The sequence below is a fragment of the Saccopteryx leptura genome, chromosome 3 (assembly GCF_036850995.1).
Source record: "Saccopteryx leptura isolate mSacLep1 chromosome 3, mSacLep1_pri_phased_curated, whole genome shotgun sequence".
In the NCBI taxonomy this organism is placed as follows: domain Eukaryota; kingdom Metazoa; phylum Chordata; class Mammalia; order Chiroptera; family Emballonuridae; genus Saccopteryx; species Saccopteryx leptura.
The window spans coordinates 19,333,416-19,351,369 of NC_089505.1; the positions used below are offsets into that span (position 1 = coordinate 19,333,416).

Here is a 17,954-nt window from a genome sequence, read left to right on the forward strand (position 1 = left end):
AGGCTGGAAGGATGGGTGAGAAAGGGGAAGTATGCAGAAGTACATTTTGGTAGTGACAAACAGTCACGGCGATGTAAAGTACAGCATAGGAAATATAGTCAATAATAGTGTAATAACTATGTATGGTGTCAGATAAGTATGAAACTTATCTGGGTGAACACTTAATAAATTATATAATGTCTAATCACTGTTATACACCCAAAACTAACATAATATTGTATATCAACTGCAACTGAAAAACCATTTAAAGTAAAAAGAAATACTATTATATTGCTTTACCTTAAGAGAGAAACTGCATAGTGTTCTAGACTCACTTCCATCAAAATCCAGATTTTTTGAAGAGTCTCTGCAACACTGATATTTTCCTTTGTGCCTAAGACATAATAATAAAAGTAACAGTATAAAAGTTGTAAGGTGCATGAAAGATTAGTTTGTTCAAAACTCTCCTTTCACAAAAGAAGTTGAAATTCGTGAGTCTGGTGGTACCAAAGTCATAGGCTTTCTTAGCAGCAAAAATCATGTTTAAAATATAAAGTTATACCCTTTTAGTTAAAAGCTTTGTTCACCATATTTTGCTGTTTCCATTTATTTTTAGTTTAAAAATCATAAAATGTTCTTTGATCTAATTGAAATACTCATTAATAAGTTTACATCAGCACATTTTATCACACCAAAAATTCCTATGAAAGTTCTTATGTCAGAAAAAATAATCCATCCAATTTTTCTAGAAAACAGTGACTAATAGGATTCTACTAAAGTTCAATCTAAAGCATAATCCAGAAATGGATTAAGAGTAAATGATTTGACAAGAAAAATGCAAATCCATATTATATACTTTAAATTTAATTTCAGAAGCTGACATTTTTTCTTATTATCCTATCTTAATTTCTTCATAGTACGCAGTAGTATCTGAAATTAATATCTTAATATACTTGCTTGTCTATTGTATGCCCACTACCACTAGAACACAAGATTCATCAGAGCAGAAACTTTGTCAGTTTTATTGATTTCTGTCAGACTGGAATCTAGTACATTGTTCATATTAAAGTTATTCAATAAATATGTGTTGAGTGAAAGACATGCAAATACTATCAAAACATTTTTAAATTGTTCAAATTTGGTCTTCATAAAGAGAAAAAAATTACTGTATAAATACAATTTTTGTGACATATATGGACAACAAAAAGTATATTTTATTATATAATTTGATAAACTTATACTTATTTTTTCTAATAGAAAACAAAAATCAGGCAATAAAATTATGCAATGTAGTTTGGTTGTTTTACATTTGTGTGTGAATAGTTCTTCCTGCAATGATGATCCTCATTAATGCTACAAATAGAGACAATTCTTACCAAAAAAATGTTTCAATATACTTAAAGAATTCCACTAGAGATAAGAGTTTTCTTATAAAAATGTAAATGAAAATTGAAGAAGAAAATAACTAAATATAATTTTGCCTCTGCAGTGTTTTATTATAAGTTGTTAAACCTTTTTACAAAATAGTTTATTCTATATATACATAAATATATTTGATCTAATCAATGGACTAATACACTTCAAATGTATTTTATGCCTTCTTCTAAATGTATGTCACCATGAACATATAATACATGGAAACTTTTTTATTCGGTTCATTCATTCACTCACTCACTCATCCATTCATTCTCCAGCAAGTATTTGTTGTGTGCTTACTCTATGCCAAGCACTGCACTAAATTCTGGGAACAAGAGACTGAGTGTACTGACAACGCACCTTGACCTCAAGGAATTTCAATATTTATAGAATTAAAAATAACTAGCCTGGCCTGACCTGCGGTGGCGCAGTAGATAAAGCATCAACCTGGAAATGCTGAGGTCGCTCGTTCAAAACTCTGGGCTTGCCTGGTCAAGGCACATATGGGAGTTGATGCTCCCTGCTCCTCCCCCCTTCTATCTCTCTCTCTCTCTGTCTCTCCCTCTCCTCTCTAAAATAAATAAATAAATAAAAATTTAAAAAAAAATAACTAGCCTATCCAGAAAGTAAGATGACTCTAGTCTAAAACACTTTTCATTAATACACAAAGAAATCTTCATTTATATATAGGTAAGTTCATTTTATAAATGATTGAAAAATTATACCTGGTGTTCTAGCTTTCATTAGCAATCTGACGTAAGTCCCTCTCCACATGGCTTGAATTTTAATTGCTGCTGCTGCTGCTTCCTCTTTATCACTGACGGAGGCAAACTGTTTAACATCTACTGACTCCCCTGGAAAGAGAAAAACAAACTTTGGATGGAAGTTCTATTTAACCCCTTCCCTAGTTTTCAATGCCTTTAACTACTAAAGCTTCTGATATATAGAGTGTCATAACCATAGATTTGTTGTTATAGTTAACATTGTCCCCTGTATATGGTCTTTTTTTTTTGTATTTTTCTGAAGCTGGAAACGGAGAGAGACAGTCAGACAGACTCCTGCATGCGCCCGACCGGGATCCACCCGGCACGCCCACCAGGGGGCGCTCTGTTGCTACCAGAGCCACTCTAGCGCCTGGGGCAGAGGCCAAGGAGCCATCCCCAGCGCCGGGGCCATCTTTGCTCCAATGGAGCCTCGCTGCGGGAGGGGAAAAGAGAGACAGAGAGGAAGGAGAGGGGGAGGGGTGGAGAAGCAGATAAGCACTTCTCCTGTGTGCTTTGCCCAGGAATCGAACCCTGGACTTCTGCACGCCAGGCTGACGCTCTACCACTGAGCCAACCGGCCAGGGCCGTACATGGTCCTTTTTTAGAAAGTAAGCATTCTGGAGAAGGGTAACACATTAAATACTGACTCCTTAGTGAACTGCTATTGACTGTTCTGTGAAACCTCTCAGAATTAGGGGAAAATGTTAGAATGGTAGACACAGAGTTTTAGGAGAGGAGGAAAGAAGTATTACTTGGATCGGAGGAACTTTCCAGAATTATGCTGTGTATATTAGTAAGTTTCACACTGTTTAAGGCCAGGAGCAAATTAAACAGGGAAGGCCTGGATGTATGTGGGGTTGGGGACACACATAAGGACCTGGGACCTCTGTGAGATTCCCAGAGCAGAGCTCAAACTCCACAACTGTGGACGTGGACCTGTTCTAACTACACCAAACCTGTGAGTGCGCTTTTCTAAATTATTTCTCATATATAAACCTAGAGATTCCTTGCCCCCAAATGTCTAAAATTAATCAGTACCTAAAGAAGCCTCTTCCACAGGGGAATCAAGTAGATCCAAGTCCAAAAACAGAGCACGGAATGCGAATTTCAAGTTTGAAGGAGGTCTTGCTATTGGAATTTTTTTTATTAAACGCCATAAGGAAATATAAAAAACCTAAAAAAAATACATTGATGTATTTTTTAAACCAAGAAAATGCCATTACCTAGTAAGAGAGACTCTAGAAGAATAGATACTCTAAAACTTTTTAAAATATAAATCTCAGATGTAGACACTATCTAAAAGAAGGCTCCTCAAAGTCTCACTCAGTAAAAAACCAAAATAACCTTTTCACTATGTCTAATTTAATATAATTTCATCACTTTAACAATGTTTATAATGTACACTCAATCAAAATATAACATTAAGCTGGTTGAAAAGATACAGCATAAGATAAAAAATATAGTCCTTGAGCTTAAACAAGTAAAATACAGTATTTTATTGATTCTAAGACGCCACCAAGTATAAGACACACTATTATTTCATGTGCTACAAGAAAGCAAATTAACTACCCAAAGTTATCACTTTCTTATCATTTATGAGTTTTTACTTTTTATGAAAAAGCTTTTTTACATTTTGATAGTTTTACATCATGTATCACACCTACTCATGAAAAAATAAAACAAGCTATATAAATTGGTTAAGAACTCCAAAAACCTATTTATATTTAAACTATGTTTGAAAATAAATATTGAAAATATTTAACATCTGTTTTTCCTATATGATTTGTCTTTTGTGTTGTAAAAGCCTTTGAAGACGCATCGTTGCCTAAAGAATGTTCTACCTTTGACATTGGGGTTTTTCTCAAGCCACTGACCCCTGTTCAGAAAGTATTGGTGCTGTCTCATTCTTTATCTTATCACAGAGGACTAATAGAAGATTTTTAGACCACAACAAAACATGTATTGTATGGGCACACAATGCAACATACAGATCATGTATCATGAAATGTACACTTGAAACCTATATGATCCTATTAAGCAATATCACCGCAATAAATTTAATTAAGAAAACACATATTCCTGCTGAGTCCACATTTTCTGACAACTCTTCACCCTTCCCCATATGTATGAAAATGAGGAACCTAAGGACATGTTCTCTCTCTCTCTCTCTCTCTCTCTCTCTCTCTCCCTCATTTTTCTCCTCTCCTTCCCCTTTCCTTCTCCTGTCTTTCTTTTTCCTAAGCTGCAAGGGCCCTTCTTCTGCCTCTGTAACCTGCTTCCTGAGGCCACACAGCCCAGTTAGCTCACTTCTTCCATAACTCAGTTCTTCTACTTCTGTGATTTTCTCAAGAAATGTTTGCTTATATTAAAATAAAAAAGAAATAAAAACAGACACCTAGTCTCATAGCCTGTATTTGTACCTGCCCCATAAACTGGCAATAGCAACTGAGAGCAAGATGTTAACCCAAGTGCCGGGGTCCAGCCCCGGGGGGGATCCAGGGGTCCCACAGGAGGAGACGGCGTCGGCAAGAATCGAGTGAGAGAGCTGAATTCTTTATTCTCTGGTTAGCATTTACTGCCAGGCATCTCCGCCAATGGCTGGTCTAACATTACTTTTTATGCACACACACTAAGTTACAATCACATGGTATTTTGAATACATCATTGTTTTAGTTTCACTATGGTTACATATTTTTAGATAACAGTTAATTCATATCTATAAGCTACAAGTCAGGTGGTAAGTCATTCAAAGTACAGTTATACAATAACTTGAATAGTAATAACAATATTGGTACAAACTTCTAAAAGATTAGTACTAATTAATAACTCTATTTTACTGTTGTTGTGAGTCAAGGGCACAGAGAGAGATAGCAGACAAAATTATCAAGGACTAGCAAAGGACCACCGCTTGCTCAGGCAAATAGCCTTGAGTTCATGTAGTGTCCTAATTCTTTTCTCACAAGACTACAAAAGGCTTGCTATTTAAGAAACTGACATAGTATTAAGAGTAATTTTTACTTAAAGATACATAGAGTGCACCTGCAAGATAGCTAGTAGCAACATAATATCAGAAGGCATTAGTTGCTATTGCTGCTATGAATCCCACCACATTCCTCTCCTTATTCTTGGAAAATACAAAAATCTCATGAGAATGTTTTACTGAGAAAAGCCCAGCAACTGCCTTCAGTGACAAAACAAGTCTTTTAACAAAACATTCTTTACTTGCCAGCTGCACTCCTATCCAAGGCCACGCAACAGGCCACTCCACTCCACTTTACCTAAGATTCTAATGTCTAGTTAAACTTTATTTATTTACTATATTCATACACTAGTTAAGTTCTAACTTTATTCTTTCTAACATGATTAATAAGAAGAAATTCTCCTACAAACTTAACCCTTTATGAGGGATATCATGGCCAGCCTCTTATGTTTACGAGCCCAGTTCAAGGGGCTTACAGGCTTTTCTGTGGAACTTACACCTTCTGTCTCATTTCCAAAGAAATTACTACAAATCTACAGGGAAAGCACAGTACTATTATCCCTGTGCCATAAATAATAGCACACACCCAGAAAAGGGGGGAATATAAGGCCAGATTAATTCAAAAGATTAAAGGGGGAAGTATTGCTGTGCCTTTCCTTTGCAGTGACTTTGTCAACCCGTAGCTGTTGGTCTTTACTGCGGTGACTCTATCTTCTTTTGCTGTGACTTTGTCAACCAGCAGTTGTGGATCTTCTCCTGCTGTGACCTAGTTAGCCAGCATTAGTGGATCGGCTCCCGACACCCAAGCTGAACAAATTATTGTCATTTGGGGCAATAATATAAAATCAGAAAGGCTTTCTAAACTGACCTTGTGTGGGAAAAGGATATGAAACTTAAAAGCCATATTTTCCATGATATGAACTTAGGGGTAGAGAAAACATGCCTATAAATAGAAAAAAAAAGGTAAGTTCTAAGAGCCTTTTCTCTTTTTGAAGTTCCTCACTGAGTCATTCTTATCCTTAAGTGTCAAAAAATTGTCCCTGTGTAGTTGTAATAGATCAAGGGTAGTCAACCTTTTTCTACCTACCGCCCACTTTTGTATCTCTGTTAGTAGTAACATTTTCTAACCACCCACCGGTTCCACAGTAATGGAGATTTATAAAGTAGGGAAGTAACTTTACTTTATAAAATTTATAAAGCAGAGTTATAGCAAGTTAAAACATATAATAATAATTACTTACCAAGTACTCTATGTTGGATTTTTGCTAAGTTTGGCAGAATAAATCTTTATAAAACAACTTACTATAGTTAAATCTATCTTTTTATTTATACTTTGGTTGCTCCGCTACCGCCCACCATGAAAGCTGGAACGCCTACTAGTGGGCGGTAGGGACCAGGTTGACTAGCACTGCAATAGATCAACACATCCAGCTTCTTGATGTGTTTTGTGACATGCTAAAATATTCCCTATTTCAACATTTAAGATAAAAATCTAAAAATCAGTAGATAAGTATTTTAATTCTTTTACTCTGTTACAATTGAGTGTTCAGAGTCCTAAATCATCTTGCCATTCTACAGTACATCATTCTGGTCTACATGTGAATGTTGATGACACAGCAAGCTCTTTCTGTGGGCAGAAAGTGGCCAGTACACTGGATTCCTGATGAAGACATATACCTTATCCTACAGGGGAAGAAAACCGGTAGGTTCATGGGTCTGCCACATCCATGGAGATTTTAGGTGTCCAGAGGCCTGGGCATGCTGGGCTTCTCCTCTAAGCTAAATGGTGAGACATTGCGATCAAGAAAGAGCACAGTGGCCTGACCTGTGGTGGCGCAGTGGATAAAGCGTCAACCTGGAAACACTGAGGTTGCCGGTTCGAAACCCTGGGCTTGCCTGGTCAAGGCACATATGGGAGTTGATGCTTCCAGCTCTTCCCCACCTTCTCTCTCTGTTTCTCTCTCCTCTCTGTCTCTCTCTCTCCCTTTCTCTCTCCTCTCTAAAATAAATAAATAAAATTAAAAAAAAAAAAAAGAAAGAGCACAGTGCCCAATGGTCCTCTGTGGACTCTGGTATAGTAGGATATTCTGCTTTGGGGAATATTATTCCAATGAACTTATTGAGCAACTCAAAAAGCCTTCTGCTTTGAGTGAGAACTAAAGCAAGAGAGTGGTATGCAGGAGATGTGAGCAGCCCAGGAGAGAAAGAAAAATCACCTGGTCCAATTCTCTCGTTAACTTGCTAATGACACCTTCCAGCACGCACATCGATGTTATTTACTAGTGACAGAATTCTTATCTTTGAGATACTCATAATATAACACATTTCATTTGACAAGAATAACTTGGGATCTATTGATTTATGGAACCTGGCTCTCTGAAAATTTCATCTAGATGTGTAATTTCCAAAGTATAAAATGAAGATGTTTTCTTACCCGAATAGCTCCCTATCGTGTAAATGATACATGCACAAAGGCCCTTTACACATTTGATCTGGGCTAGTGACACTGGGCTCATGCATAAGTAATCTTGGTAGCAGGGACAGTGACTATAAAAGGGCCCAATAGCATGAGTTCTTTTCACCCATGCTTAGCTGCCTAACCTGTTGGCAAGAGAAACTGCCCCTGATCCTTTGAAACGGTGCCATCCTCTGACCAGTCCAGTCAGCTACTTGGTGGCAGTTGACTTCAGTGGACTTCTATTGAGGAGAGGCAGCAAGCCTGACTAGAATGGACACTTGTCTCACACATGAGTTTGCTTTCCCTGTCCTCAGTACCTCTGCTGGCTTCGATATCTAGAGAGTTACAGAAAACTCAACTTGAAAACATGGGGTCCAGCCTACCATCCCTTGGCCCAAGGTGCACGTTATCCAGTAAAGATTTAACCATTGGGGAATGTTTGGGACCTCTTGGTCTCAACATATATCATAGACAGAATTGATAGAATTCCTGGTAGAATGGAATGGAATGGCATATAAAAGGCTCAGCTAAGAGAAATGTCTGGAGATGACACCCTGCAGAATTGGGGCAGTTGTCCCTGGGATGCAATTGTGTATGTAGAGAACCCAAGATCAATATGTAGTGCTTTGTCTATAATAACTATACAAACATGGGGACCTGGGATTTCAAGATGAGAAGTAGGACTGGTCTCTCTCACCATCATGTCCAGTGACTCATTTGCAATGATTAGTGTTTTCTGTTCTCATAGCAAGGAGTCTGCTGGAATGGAGGACCTCATTCCTGAAGGTGGTTGGCAGAGAAAATTCCCGCTAGGGAATACAATATAACTTAACAGTAAATCTAAACTGTGACATTTGCCTCATCCTGAGGACAAGCTTGAATTCCTCATCCTGGAGGACAGGCAGGAAAAAAAAAACTAATATGACTGAGTTGGGAGAGAACGGCGTTTCTGCTGCACGAGGGGGATAGGAAGAGTTATGCCTGCATTTGTTAGAATAATTCTTGGTGCTTCTACAAAGAAAGATTAATTGCAGCAACCATGGCCTGATAACAGTAGTGCAGTCAAGGTCTCATATCCATCAGGAAGGGCTGTCTGAGTTACCCACCAGGCAAGCAAATCGATCAGATGAAACTTTGGCTGGAACAAGGGAAAACTTAGAATGGGATGCGGTTGGAGAGGAGAGAGATGCTGAATACTAATTATGGCCTCAGGGTCAGCAGTGGACTCTATAGCAACCTTCTAGTATAATGATTTCATTATTTTTAGAGCTTGTGACTACCATCTTGAGCCATCTAGAGCCACCACCTTCAAGAATGGATGACAAGAGTTCACCTAAAAAAGGTGTAATCACACTAGTTCAAGAGGTAGATCCTGGCATATATGTCTTGTATATTACATATGCCTCAGGTCAGTGGTTCTCAACTGGGAGTGGTTTGCATCCCCGGTAAGGTTACCAGCTAAGAAAGAGGACACCGCAAGGGAAAATACAAAAAATAAAAAATAAAAAAAACACTTATTCTCTTTGTGAAAAATAAAGGAAGAGAATCCTCTCCTCCCTTTCCTTAGAGCATTTTCTTTAGAAAACTTATAATTGTAAGTTTATTCTTTTCCCTTGAAAGTATGTACATTTTTTAAAAAAGCTAACTATGCCTCTTGCCAGCTTTAAGATCCAAAAGTATCTTTTTCAAGGACCTGGGTATCATCTTTTGGGGAAGTAATCATCTGGAACACAATGTCCCTATTTCCCAGTATCAGTAGAGGATGGGAGCCTAACATTGTTGGGCACCTACCTCCAAGTTGCAAAACTACCTTTTGTCATTAAGATAACAGAAGTTCATTTTTCTCTTGGGTAGAGCTCCAGTAGGTATTTTAACCATGAGAAAGAAGTTAATACTTCCGAGAGCAACCATCAGTCAGTGGGGAAAGAGCTGGTGGGAGTCTCACAACCTCCCATCCTTCAGCGGGACCCTTCTAAGGGATGTCCTAAACAATTTATCAGGGTTCCCCAGACACCTCAGCTGCAGCAGCCCTTAGCAGCAAATATCACATTGATTAACACACATTTTTCTCTTTCTCATCTCATTCTGCCTACCCCATCATTTCTGCTTCCCAAAGTCACTTGCTCCCAAAATTGCATCCATCAAAATATCTCTGAAGTTCAGCTTTGGGAGGGGCGAGAAAGTATCCTTCTAAGAACATCATAGAGTGAACAAGCTTACCCTGAAGTGCTCTGCAGTTAGCTCTTTGTTGTGGAGGGGTACAGGATAGTGGGCTGCCTGTAGATTCTTCAGAGCTGCAGAAAGTTTATCCTTATCTTTGAAATTAGCAATCACATTTCCAACCGCCTTGAAAATGATTAGAGACTGCTCAGTAAAGCGGTAGCTCTCCTGGAAAGACAAAGCATCATAGACAGCCTTGCTTTCATTCATTTAAGTATAATTAGGCATACAAAACTTTAATTTCTGCTAATATACTAAATCTTTATTATATGTGGCTGATATAATAGCTATTGCAGAGAACTTACTTCATCAAAGCAGTTTGCTAGGTGATGGATGTGCTAATTAACTAGGTGGGGACACCCTTTACAATGTAAATGTACATCAAATCACCGTGATGTACACTTTCAATATGTTCCGGTTTTATTTGTCAATTATACCTCAATAAAACTGTTGAGGAGTACTGGATGTCAAATTGCAATAAGTCTGTAGTTTGGCATAAAAAGGGAGAAATCCCTGAGGAGTCTGTCTACCATCTTGACTGGACTGTGATGGGGAGTGGAGGTGTTAGTTGCACCGAGCACAGGTGCCTGGAGGCAGCCTGGATAGAGTGAGGTCGGAAAGAAGCTTTGTAATGTCTATTTTTGAGCTTTCCCTAGGGGGCGCTGTGGTGCGACCACTGTTCCAGGGTTTCCTGCGGAGGTTTTGAGGAGTGGCCCAGCAGGTGCGCCTGGACAGCAGAGACTCCCTGCTGGGGTGAGAACCTGGTGAAAAACAGTGCCACTGAAATGCAACCAAAACTTTCTGCATCTCCATTACCTCCTGCCAAACTCCCACAGCCCAGGGAAAGGCTTTTTTCTATGGGGTTTTTCCCTGAGGCGAAGCCATGATGGTAGACGTTGTCTGGTCAAGTGGCAGCATTGGGAGTGAGCAAGTGTGGCCCTGGGTGGCTTGAGCTGCTCTGCCTCTGGAGCGGCCTACCCCCCTTTGCTTCTTCCTCAGAACCAAAGAACGCTAGGGCTGGGCCTTGAGCCCCGATAATTTCTATAAGAGGGAGGAAGGAGTTCACCCCACGGAAGTATGAGTGCACAGACCAAGATAACAAGCACCTACCAAGTTAAATCACCTAAAGAAACAACAAAGGAGATAACCCATGTTATCTAAAGCAGTTATTATTTTTATTTTCTTCAGAGAAAAGTCAGGACAAAATTTTAAAATAAACAAGGTAAATTCAGTGTGTCCGTAAAGTCATGGTGCACTTTTGACTGATCACAGGAAAGCAACAAAAGACGAAAGAAATGTGAAATCTGCACCAAATAAAAGGAAAACTCTCCCAGTTTCATACCTATTCAGTGCAGTTCCATGTGGGCTCACGCACAGATTTTTTTAGGGCTCCTTAGGTAGCTTTCCCGTATAGCCTCTACAGACTCGTCACTGACTGATGGCCTACCAGAAAGGGGTTTCTCCACCAAACTGCCGGTTTCCTTCAACTGTTTATCCCACCGAGTAATGTTATTCGTATGTGGTGGTGCTTTGTTATAAACGTGCCGATATTCACATTGCACTTTGGTCATGGATTCAAATTTAGCGAGCCACAGAACACACTGAACTTTCCTCTGTACCATCCACATCTCTACTGGCATGGCCATGGGCTGCTCCGCTGTATACACGGTGTTACGTCATCATCTGCGCATGTGCACATGCTGCCACATATCCTACAGAAACTGGGAGGGTTTTCCTTTTATTTGGTGCAGATTTCACATTTCTATCGTCTTTTGTTGCTTTCCTGTGACCGGTCAAAAGTGCACCATGACTTTACAGACACACTGTATGAGGGAATGAGAGACAGCTATTCATAAAGTGGGCCTGCTGACCTTCCTGTGTCCTGGAGTGGGAAGGAGAGGCCCGGGGACTGACCATGCCACAAGGAGAGGAGGCAGCTGTGGAGACACTGCACAGCCACTGCCCAGAGGGGCAGGAATGCAGAACCTGAGCTTGCCTGGGCCTCGGAAATACAGCAAGAGTTTTACTGTCTATCCGAGAAGATCCTGTCTTATGAATAGGAAAATATGGGGTGTAGAGATGGGTTGAGGGGGGGGGATAAAGCTGACTTTTGCAGTGGGAAGGCCCCCAATATGTACATGTCCACATATCTAAAGAGGATGCTGCATAGAGGCCATCTAAAACCAAGACAGGCCCTCAGGGGAGGTGCTGGCCCCATTTACCTCCTCTCTTCCTTCAGAAACCAGGGAGAGACCAGGAGGAGAAAGAGGACATGAAGGAGAAGTGACAGAACCCGCCATGGATACTCTCCTCTTGAATCCCAGAGACACACATTACAAATTCGCTAGGCCAAGGAAGAGGTATAATATCAAACTTTTAAACTGTATTAAAAAGGAGAGTACTGATCTTTATAGTTCACGAAGGACCAGTAATACTACGGAATTTATGTGAAATGTTACCAGATGTGAAAAAAGATTCAGCAGAACAGAGGTGAAACTGGTTGTTGGAGAACAACTAAACTTATTTTATTTGTATTCTTTTAGTGTAGAGCAGGGATCGGGAACCTATGGCTCGCGAGCCAGATGTGGCTCTTTTGATGGCTGCATCTGGCTCGCAGACAAATCTTTAATAAAAAAAAAATAACCCTGGCCGGCTGGCTCAGTGGTAGAGCATCGGCCTGGCATGTGGAAGTCCCAGGTTCGATTCCCAGCCAGGGCACACAGGAGAAGCACCCATCTGCTTCTCCACCCCTCCCCCTCTCCTTCCTCTCTGTCTCTCTCTTCCCCTCCCGCTGCCGAGGCTCCATTGGAACAAAGATGGCCCGGGCGCTGGGGATGGCTCTGTGGCCTCTGCCTCAGGCGCTAGAGTGTCTCTGGTCACAACAGAGCGACGCCCCGGATGGGCAGAGCATCGACCCCTGGTGGGCGTGCCGGGTGGATCCCAGTAAGGCCCATGTGGGATCTGTCTGACTGCCTCCCCGTTTCCAGCTTCAGAAAAAAAAAAATACAAAAAAAAAAAATAACGTTAAAAATATAAAACATTCTCATATATTACAATCCATTCATTTCCTACCGGTCATGTTCATGGTTGCGGGTGGCTGGAACCAATCACAGCTGTCCTCCGGGACAACACCAAATTTTTACTGGATAATGCATAACGTACACGGGTCATTGTATGGCTCTCACGGAATTACATTTTAAAATATGTGGTGTTCATGGCTCTCTCAGCCAAAAAGGTTCCTGACCCCTCGTTTAGAGTGTTTATTGTACATAACTTAATTGGGAATTCCTTGCAAAATATACTTAATAATTTTAAAAGGTAAAAAAGCGAATGGGTGAATTGAATACAAAATAAGAATATTGATTTAGTTCAAATTGTTTGAAAAGAAGGCACATACAAAAAAACTCACAGTTGCTAAAATATTTACCGGCTCAAAGTTTGGCAGCACCACGTCCTCGTCCCCAATGATAAACGTCACCATGCTGCAGACGTGTAAGGAATGCCCTACTGGAGAGTATGCCGTGAAGAGCAGCAAGTGTCTCCTAAAGACAATGGATAATGGGTGAGGACCAAGGGCTTCCTTTGTTGGAGCTCTTGCCTTTGTGTGTTTCTTGATGACAGTTTGTGGTCAAAGTCAACCATTAGTAAGCTTTCAGTTACTTAACACAGATAGAATAACCTTGAATGTTTACAGTAAAAAGCCATCGGATATCATGAAATCTACATTTCACTAACTGTCAGACAAAAAAAAGTGAAGTAGTTACACTAAGTGACAAATGTGCACACATTGGAATTATCTCCCGTATATTGCAGTTACATTGAGAAAGACTTCACTTTTGTTTCCCTACCAACAATAATTCATGGTGGTATAAAGTTTTATAGATTTCACAGTCCTTTTCTCACAAATACATAATGTCATCTATGTTACTGTCTTTCTCTTACCAGGTTGCAATGTCACTGAAAGCAGGGACATTTATTTTTCTTTTAGTTATGGAGCAATTAGAGCATGCTCAAAATTTTTCATGTTGATAGGTTAAATCCAAGCAGGTTCCATAGTGTAAGGCAGGGGTCCCCAAACTACGGCCCGCGGGCCACATGCGGCCCCCTGAGGCCATTTATCCGGCCCCCGCCGCACTTCTGGAAGGGGCACCTCTTTCATTGGTGGTCAGTGAGAGGAGCACATTGACCATCTCATTAGCCAAAAGCAGGTCCATAGTTCCCATTGAAATACTGGTCAGTTTGTTGATTTAAATTTACTTGTTCTTTATTTTAAATATTGTATTTGTTCCTGTTTTTTTTTGTTTGTTTGTTTGTTTTTACTTTAAAATAAGATATGTGCAGTATGCATAGGGATTTGTTCATAGTTTTTTTTATAGTCTGGCCCTCCAATGGTCTGAGGGACAGTGAACTGGTCCCCTGTGTAAAAAGTTTGGGGACCCCTGGTGTAAGGGTTAGCACTCTGGACTCTGATAGGTTAAACCAGTAGAAGAAAACATGAATATAAGAAGATTCTGTATTAGCTCCCTGCCCTTAGTTGTCTCAACAAATAAGCATTCAACAAGAGTAATGGGGTCTGGGAGAATCTCTTCATCCTCGGGTCTTTAGGGTCAACGTGAGAAATATTAACATTTCAAAATTTATTATTTTTAGAAATATTAGATGCTTGGTGTAGATTATTTTAGCATTTGATTTTGTTGTCTATGTTTTTCTTTTTGTATCAGAGCCATAGTTGTCCTTGATCACAGAACTAGCATGATAGATCTTAGGGGAATCCAAGAAAAATATTTATTTCATCTGAAATAAGAGGTAACATTTTGAATTTTATTTATCAAAATCAAGAAAAACTTTTGATTATAACTATTTTCTTTAAAATAGAACTTGTGATGTAATTATCCAACATTATCTTAATCAAATATAAAGCCACAATGAAAAGTAAACTATAGCTAAAACTATAATTTGTCAGGGGAAAAAGCTCTGTTTTTTAATCTGTTTTAAATAAAATCATGGTTCTTGTTAAGGAATATAATGAGATTTAAAAGAAAATAAAAGGATTTTTCAATAAATGAATTTTAGGTAAAGCTGGATTAAACACGTATAAACCATAGATTTTACTAAAAAAAAATCACCAGACTCGAATAATTATTAGTCTTTCAAAAGAGGATTTAGTGTATAGCTTTTTTTTTTTAATTTGTTTTCAAAAATAATAATCATAGACCTTTTTATTATCAAATCACTTTAGGGAACAATATCTGAAGTTCCATAATGTTTAATTATTTAGTTATTAATAGCTTACAAGGCTCTAAACAATTTTTACTATGGAAAAATGAAGTCACTCCATACCCAATAGGCAGGCAAACCATAGAAGCCTTGGCAGCATAAGTATGAATCTTCAGAACAAGACCACGTGGGTTCAGAGATTTCCAAGAATATGTTTCAACTGTAAGTAGTCCAGGCTCTATTGGGGGGCTGTTTTTTCTTAAAGCTAAGAAAAGTAAAAAATATTAAAATTTATTGTTAAGAGTATAGCTGGCCTTCACTTTCCAACATTAATAATAATAATAATAATAATCAGGAAATAGAGATGTTCTAAAATAGTAATAAAATATTAGAAATTGCTCTGGATAAAATTTTTGACAGAGACAGAGAGAGAATCAGAGAGAAAGACAGATAGGGACAGACAGACAGGAAGGGAGATGAGAAGCTTCAATTCTTCATTGGGGCACCTTAGTTGTTCATTGATTGCTTTCTCATATGTGCCTTCACCAGGGGGCTACAGCAGAGCAAGTGACCCTTGCTCAAACCAGTGACCTTGGATTCAAGCAAGCGACCTTGAGCTTTAAGCCAGGGACCTTTGGGTTCAAGTTAGCGACCCCACGCTCAGGCTGGTGAGCCCCACACTTAAGCCAGATGAGCCCACACTCAAGCCGGTGACCTTGGGGTTTCAAGCCTGGGTCCTCTGTGCCTCAGTCCAATGCTCTATCCACTGTGCCACTGCCTGGTCAGGTGCTCTGGATAAATATTACTAGAAATAATATTTAAATGTATTTCATTTCTTCCTTTCTGTCCTATTTTTCTCCTCATAATTATCCTTTCAGGTGAAGAAACCAGAAATGAGAACGTTAGGAAAAAGAGGACAGACAAGGACCTTGCATCGTAGTATACCATCACTTTTATTATCTACAGCAGTGATTATAACATACCTCTGTGTGCAACTTTAAAGAAAAAAAAGTCACATCTGGGAAAATGAGAGACTTTCCTAAGATAGTGGCAAAGCAAGGTCCAAATAGTCCATGGTTTATCTAAGATTTTACTTTTGATTCTTAGCTTTGTGTGTAGAAATAGCAAATAATTAGCATAAATTCAATTTTAATGTTGAGTGTTTTCTCTTAAAGAAAGAATATCAACTGTTCTTTATCCATAACTGAGCGCAAAATACTTTTTAAATTAAAAAGTATTTCCCTGGCCGGTTGGCTCAGCGGTAGAGCGTCGGCCTGGCGTGTGGGGGGCCCGGGTTCAATTCCCGGCCAGGGCACATAGGAGAAGCGCCCATTTGCTTCTCCACCCCCCCTTCCTCTCCGTCTCTCTCTTCCCCTCCCGCAGCCAAGGCTCCGTTGGAGCAAAGATGGCCCGGGAGCTGGGGATGGCTCCTTGGCCTCTGCCCCAGGCGCTAGAGTGGCTCTGGTCGCGGCAGAGCGACGCCCTGGAGGGGCAGAGCATCGCCCCCTGGTGGGCAGAGTGTCGCCCCTGGTGGGCGTGCCGGGTGGATCCCCGTCGGGCGCATGCGGGAGTCTGTCTGTCTCTCCCCATTTCCAGCTTCAGAAAAATACAAAAAAAGAAAAATTAAAAAGTATTGAGAAAAAATTGACATATTGCACAGTCTAAGGTGAACAACATAATGATTTGATATATCATATATTATGAAATGATTATCGCAGTAAGTTCAGTTAACATCCATCACCACATATAAGGTTTTTTTCATGTGAGAAGGGCTTTAAGATTTACTTTCTTAGTAACTTTCAAATATACAATATTGTTAACTATAGTCACCATGCAGTATGCTAGATCTCAGGACTTTATTTTTTACCCTATTTCCAGGTAACACTCAAGCTGAGCATAGAAGGTCCCAACATGACCCAAAACACCTCTATGCACATAGAATTTAAATATTTTAGGACATGGTGTGGCTTAGGAGCTATTGGTTAGGTAGAAATATTAAGCTTATACCACTAAAGTTTGAAAAGTTTGTTAAACAAGTATTTATTGTCCACCGGCTACATCCTAGACACTATTTAAAACATTGGCTATATCTTGATGGAAAATCATGGTCTCTGCCCTCAAAGTCTTCAAGACAGTCAATATTAAGCATGCAAAAGATACTTATTGAACCTCTACAGTGCCAGGTGCTGTTAATTTGAGTTAGAGATAAATACTTTTAAAAAAACAGGCCAAGTAAATAGAGAATGTTTTGTGCATATGTGCGTGTGTGAGGAAGGGGCTGGTCCTAGAGGAAGCAGGGACCATATATCTATCAGAACAGGAGGGAAGGCTAAAAAGAACTAGGGAGAGTGCATTACGGGATGACGAGGCAAGTCACTTCCGATTTTTTTCTACCTCTACGGTAAAATAAGCAGCAAGGTCATCAGTTGAAAATGAGTAAGGATGAGAGCGGGTATCAGACATTTGAAGACAGAGACTTAAAGGTTTGAAGGAGTCATTCTGCAGAATGAGAGTGGGAGAATGAATGAACTAGAGACATCATCAGTGCCTCAGGGCCTTTTTGAGGTCTGAGGTCCTCAATTTCAAGTGGGGCTAGCTGGTATGATTATTTTTTTTTCCTCCAGTCACATCCAGCTGCTCTAATGCAACCCACAAGTTCAGTGCAGAGTTCCATTGTTGAAGTCAACGGATATTGTGTAAGAACAATTGTACTGAGGTGCAGGTGAGAGCACAATTGTAACAGTGGAATGTGGAAAGCTTGCTGGGAACGAGAGAAATAAAGATGTGAGAAGAGTGGTAGGGGTCGATGGATGGTGGTCCCAATGGAGTCAAAGAAGTGTAGGAGTTCCAAAAAGAGCGAACTGGAGAGCCAGCAGGTGGTGGCCAGAGAGCTTGAAATTGAGATGACTGAGATCATGCA

At 39.7% G+C, this 17,954-nt stretch overlaps 1 protein-coding gene across 3 annotated transcripts in view; it reads right to left on the reverse strand.

Moving 5' to 3' along the window:
* The window catches only part of ADGB (androglobin), a 139,311-nt gene that overhangs the window by 48,813 nt on the left and 72,544 nt on the right, over positions 1-17,954 (reverse strand). For all 3 annotated transcript variants that reach the window (XM_066373049.1, XM_066373048.1, XM_066373047.1), the window contains 6 exons: positions 15,158-15,299; positions 13,245-13,359; positions 9,818-9,985; positions 3,198-3,333; positions 2,121-2,249; positions 280-373 (listed from right to left, as the gene is read on the reverse strand). In XM_066373049.1, coding sequence (XP_066229146.1) covers positions 280-373; positions 2,121-2,249; positions 3,198-3,333; positions 9,818-9,985; positions 13,245-13,359; positions 15,158-15,299 — 784 coding nt within the window. The remainder of the gene's footprint in view (positions 1-279; positions 374-2,120; positions 2,250-3,197; positions 3,334-9,817; positions 9,986-13,244; positions 13,360-15,157; positions 15,300-17,954) is intronic.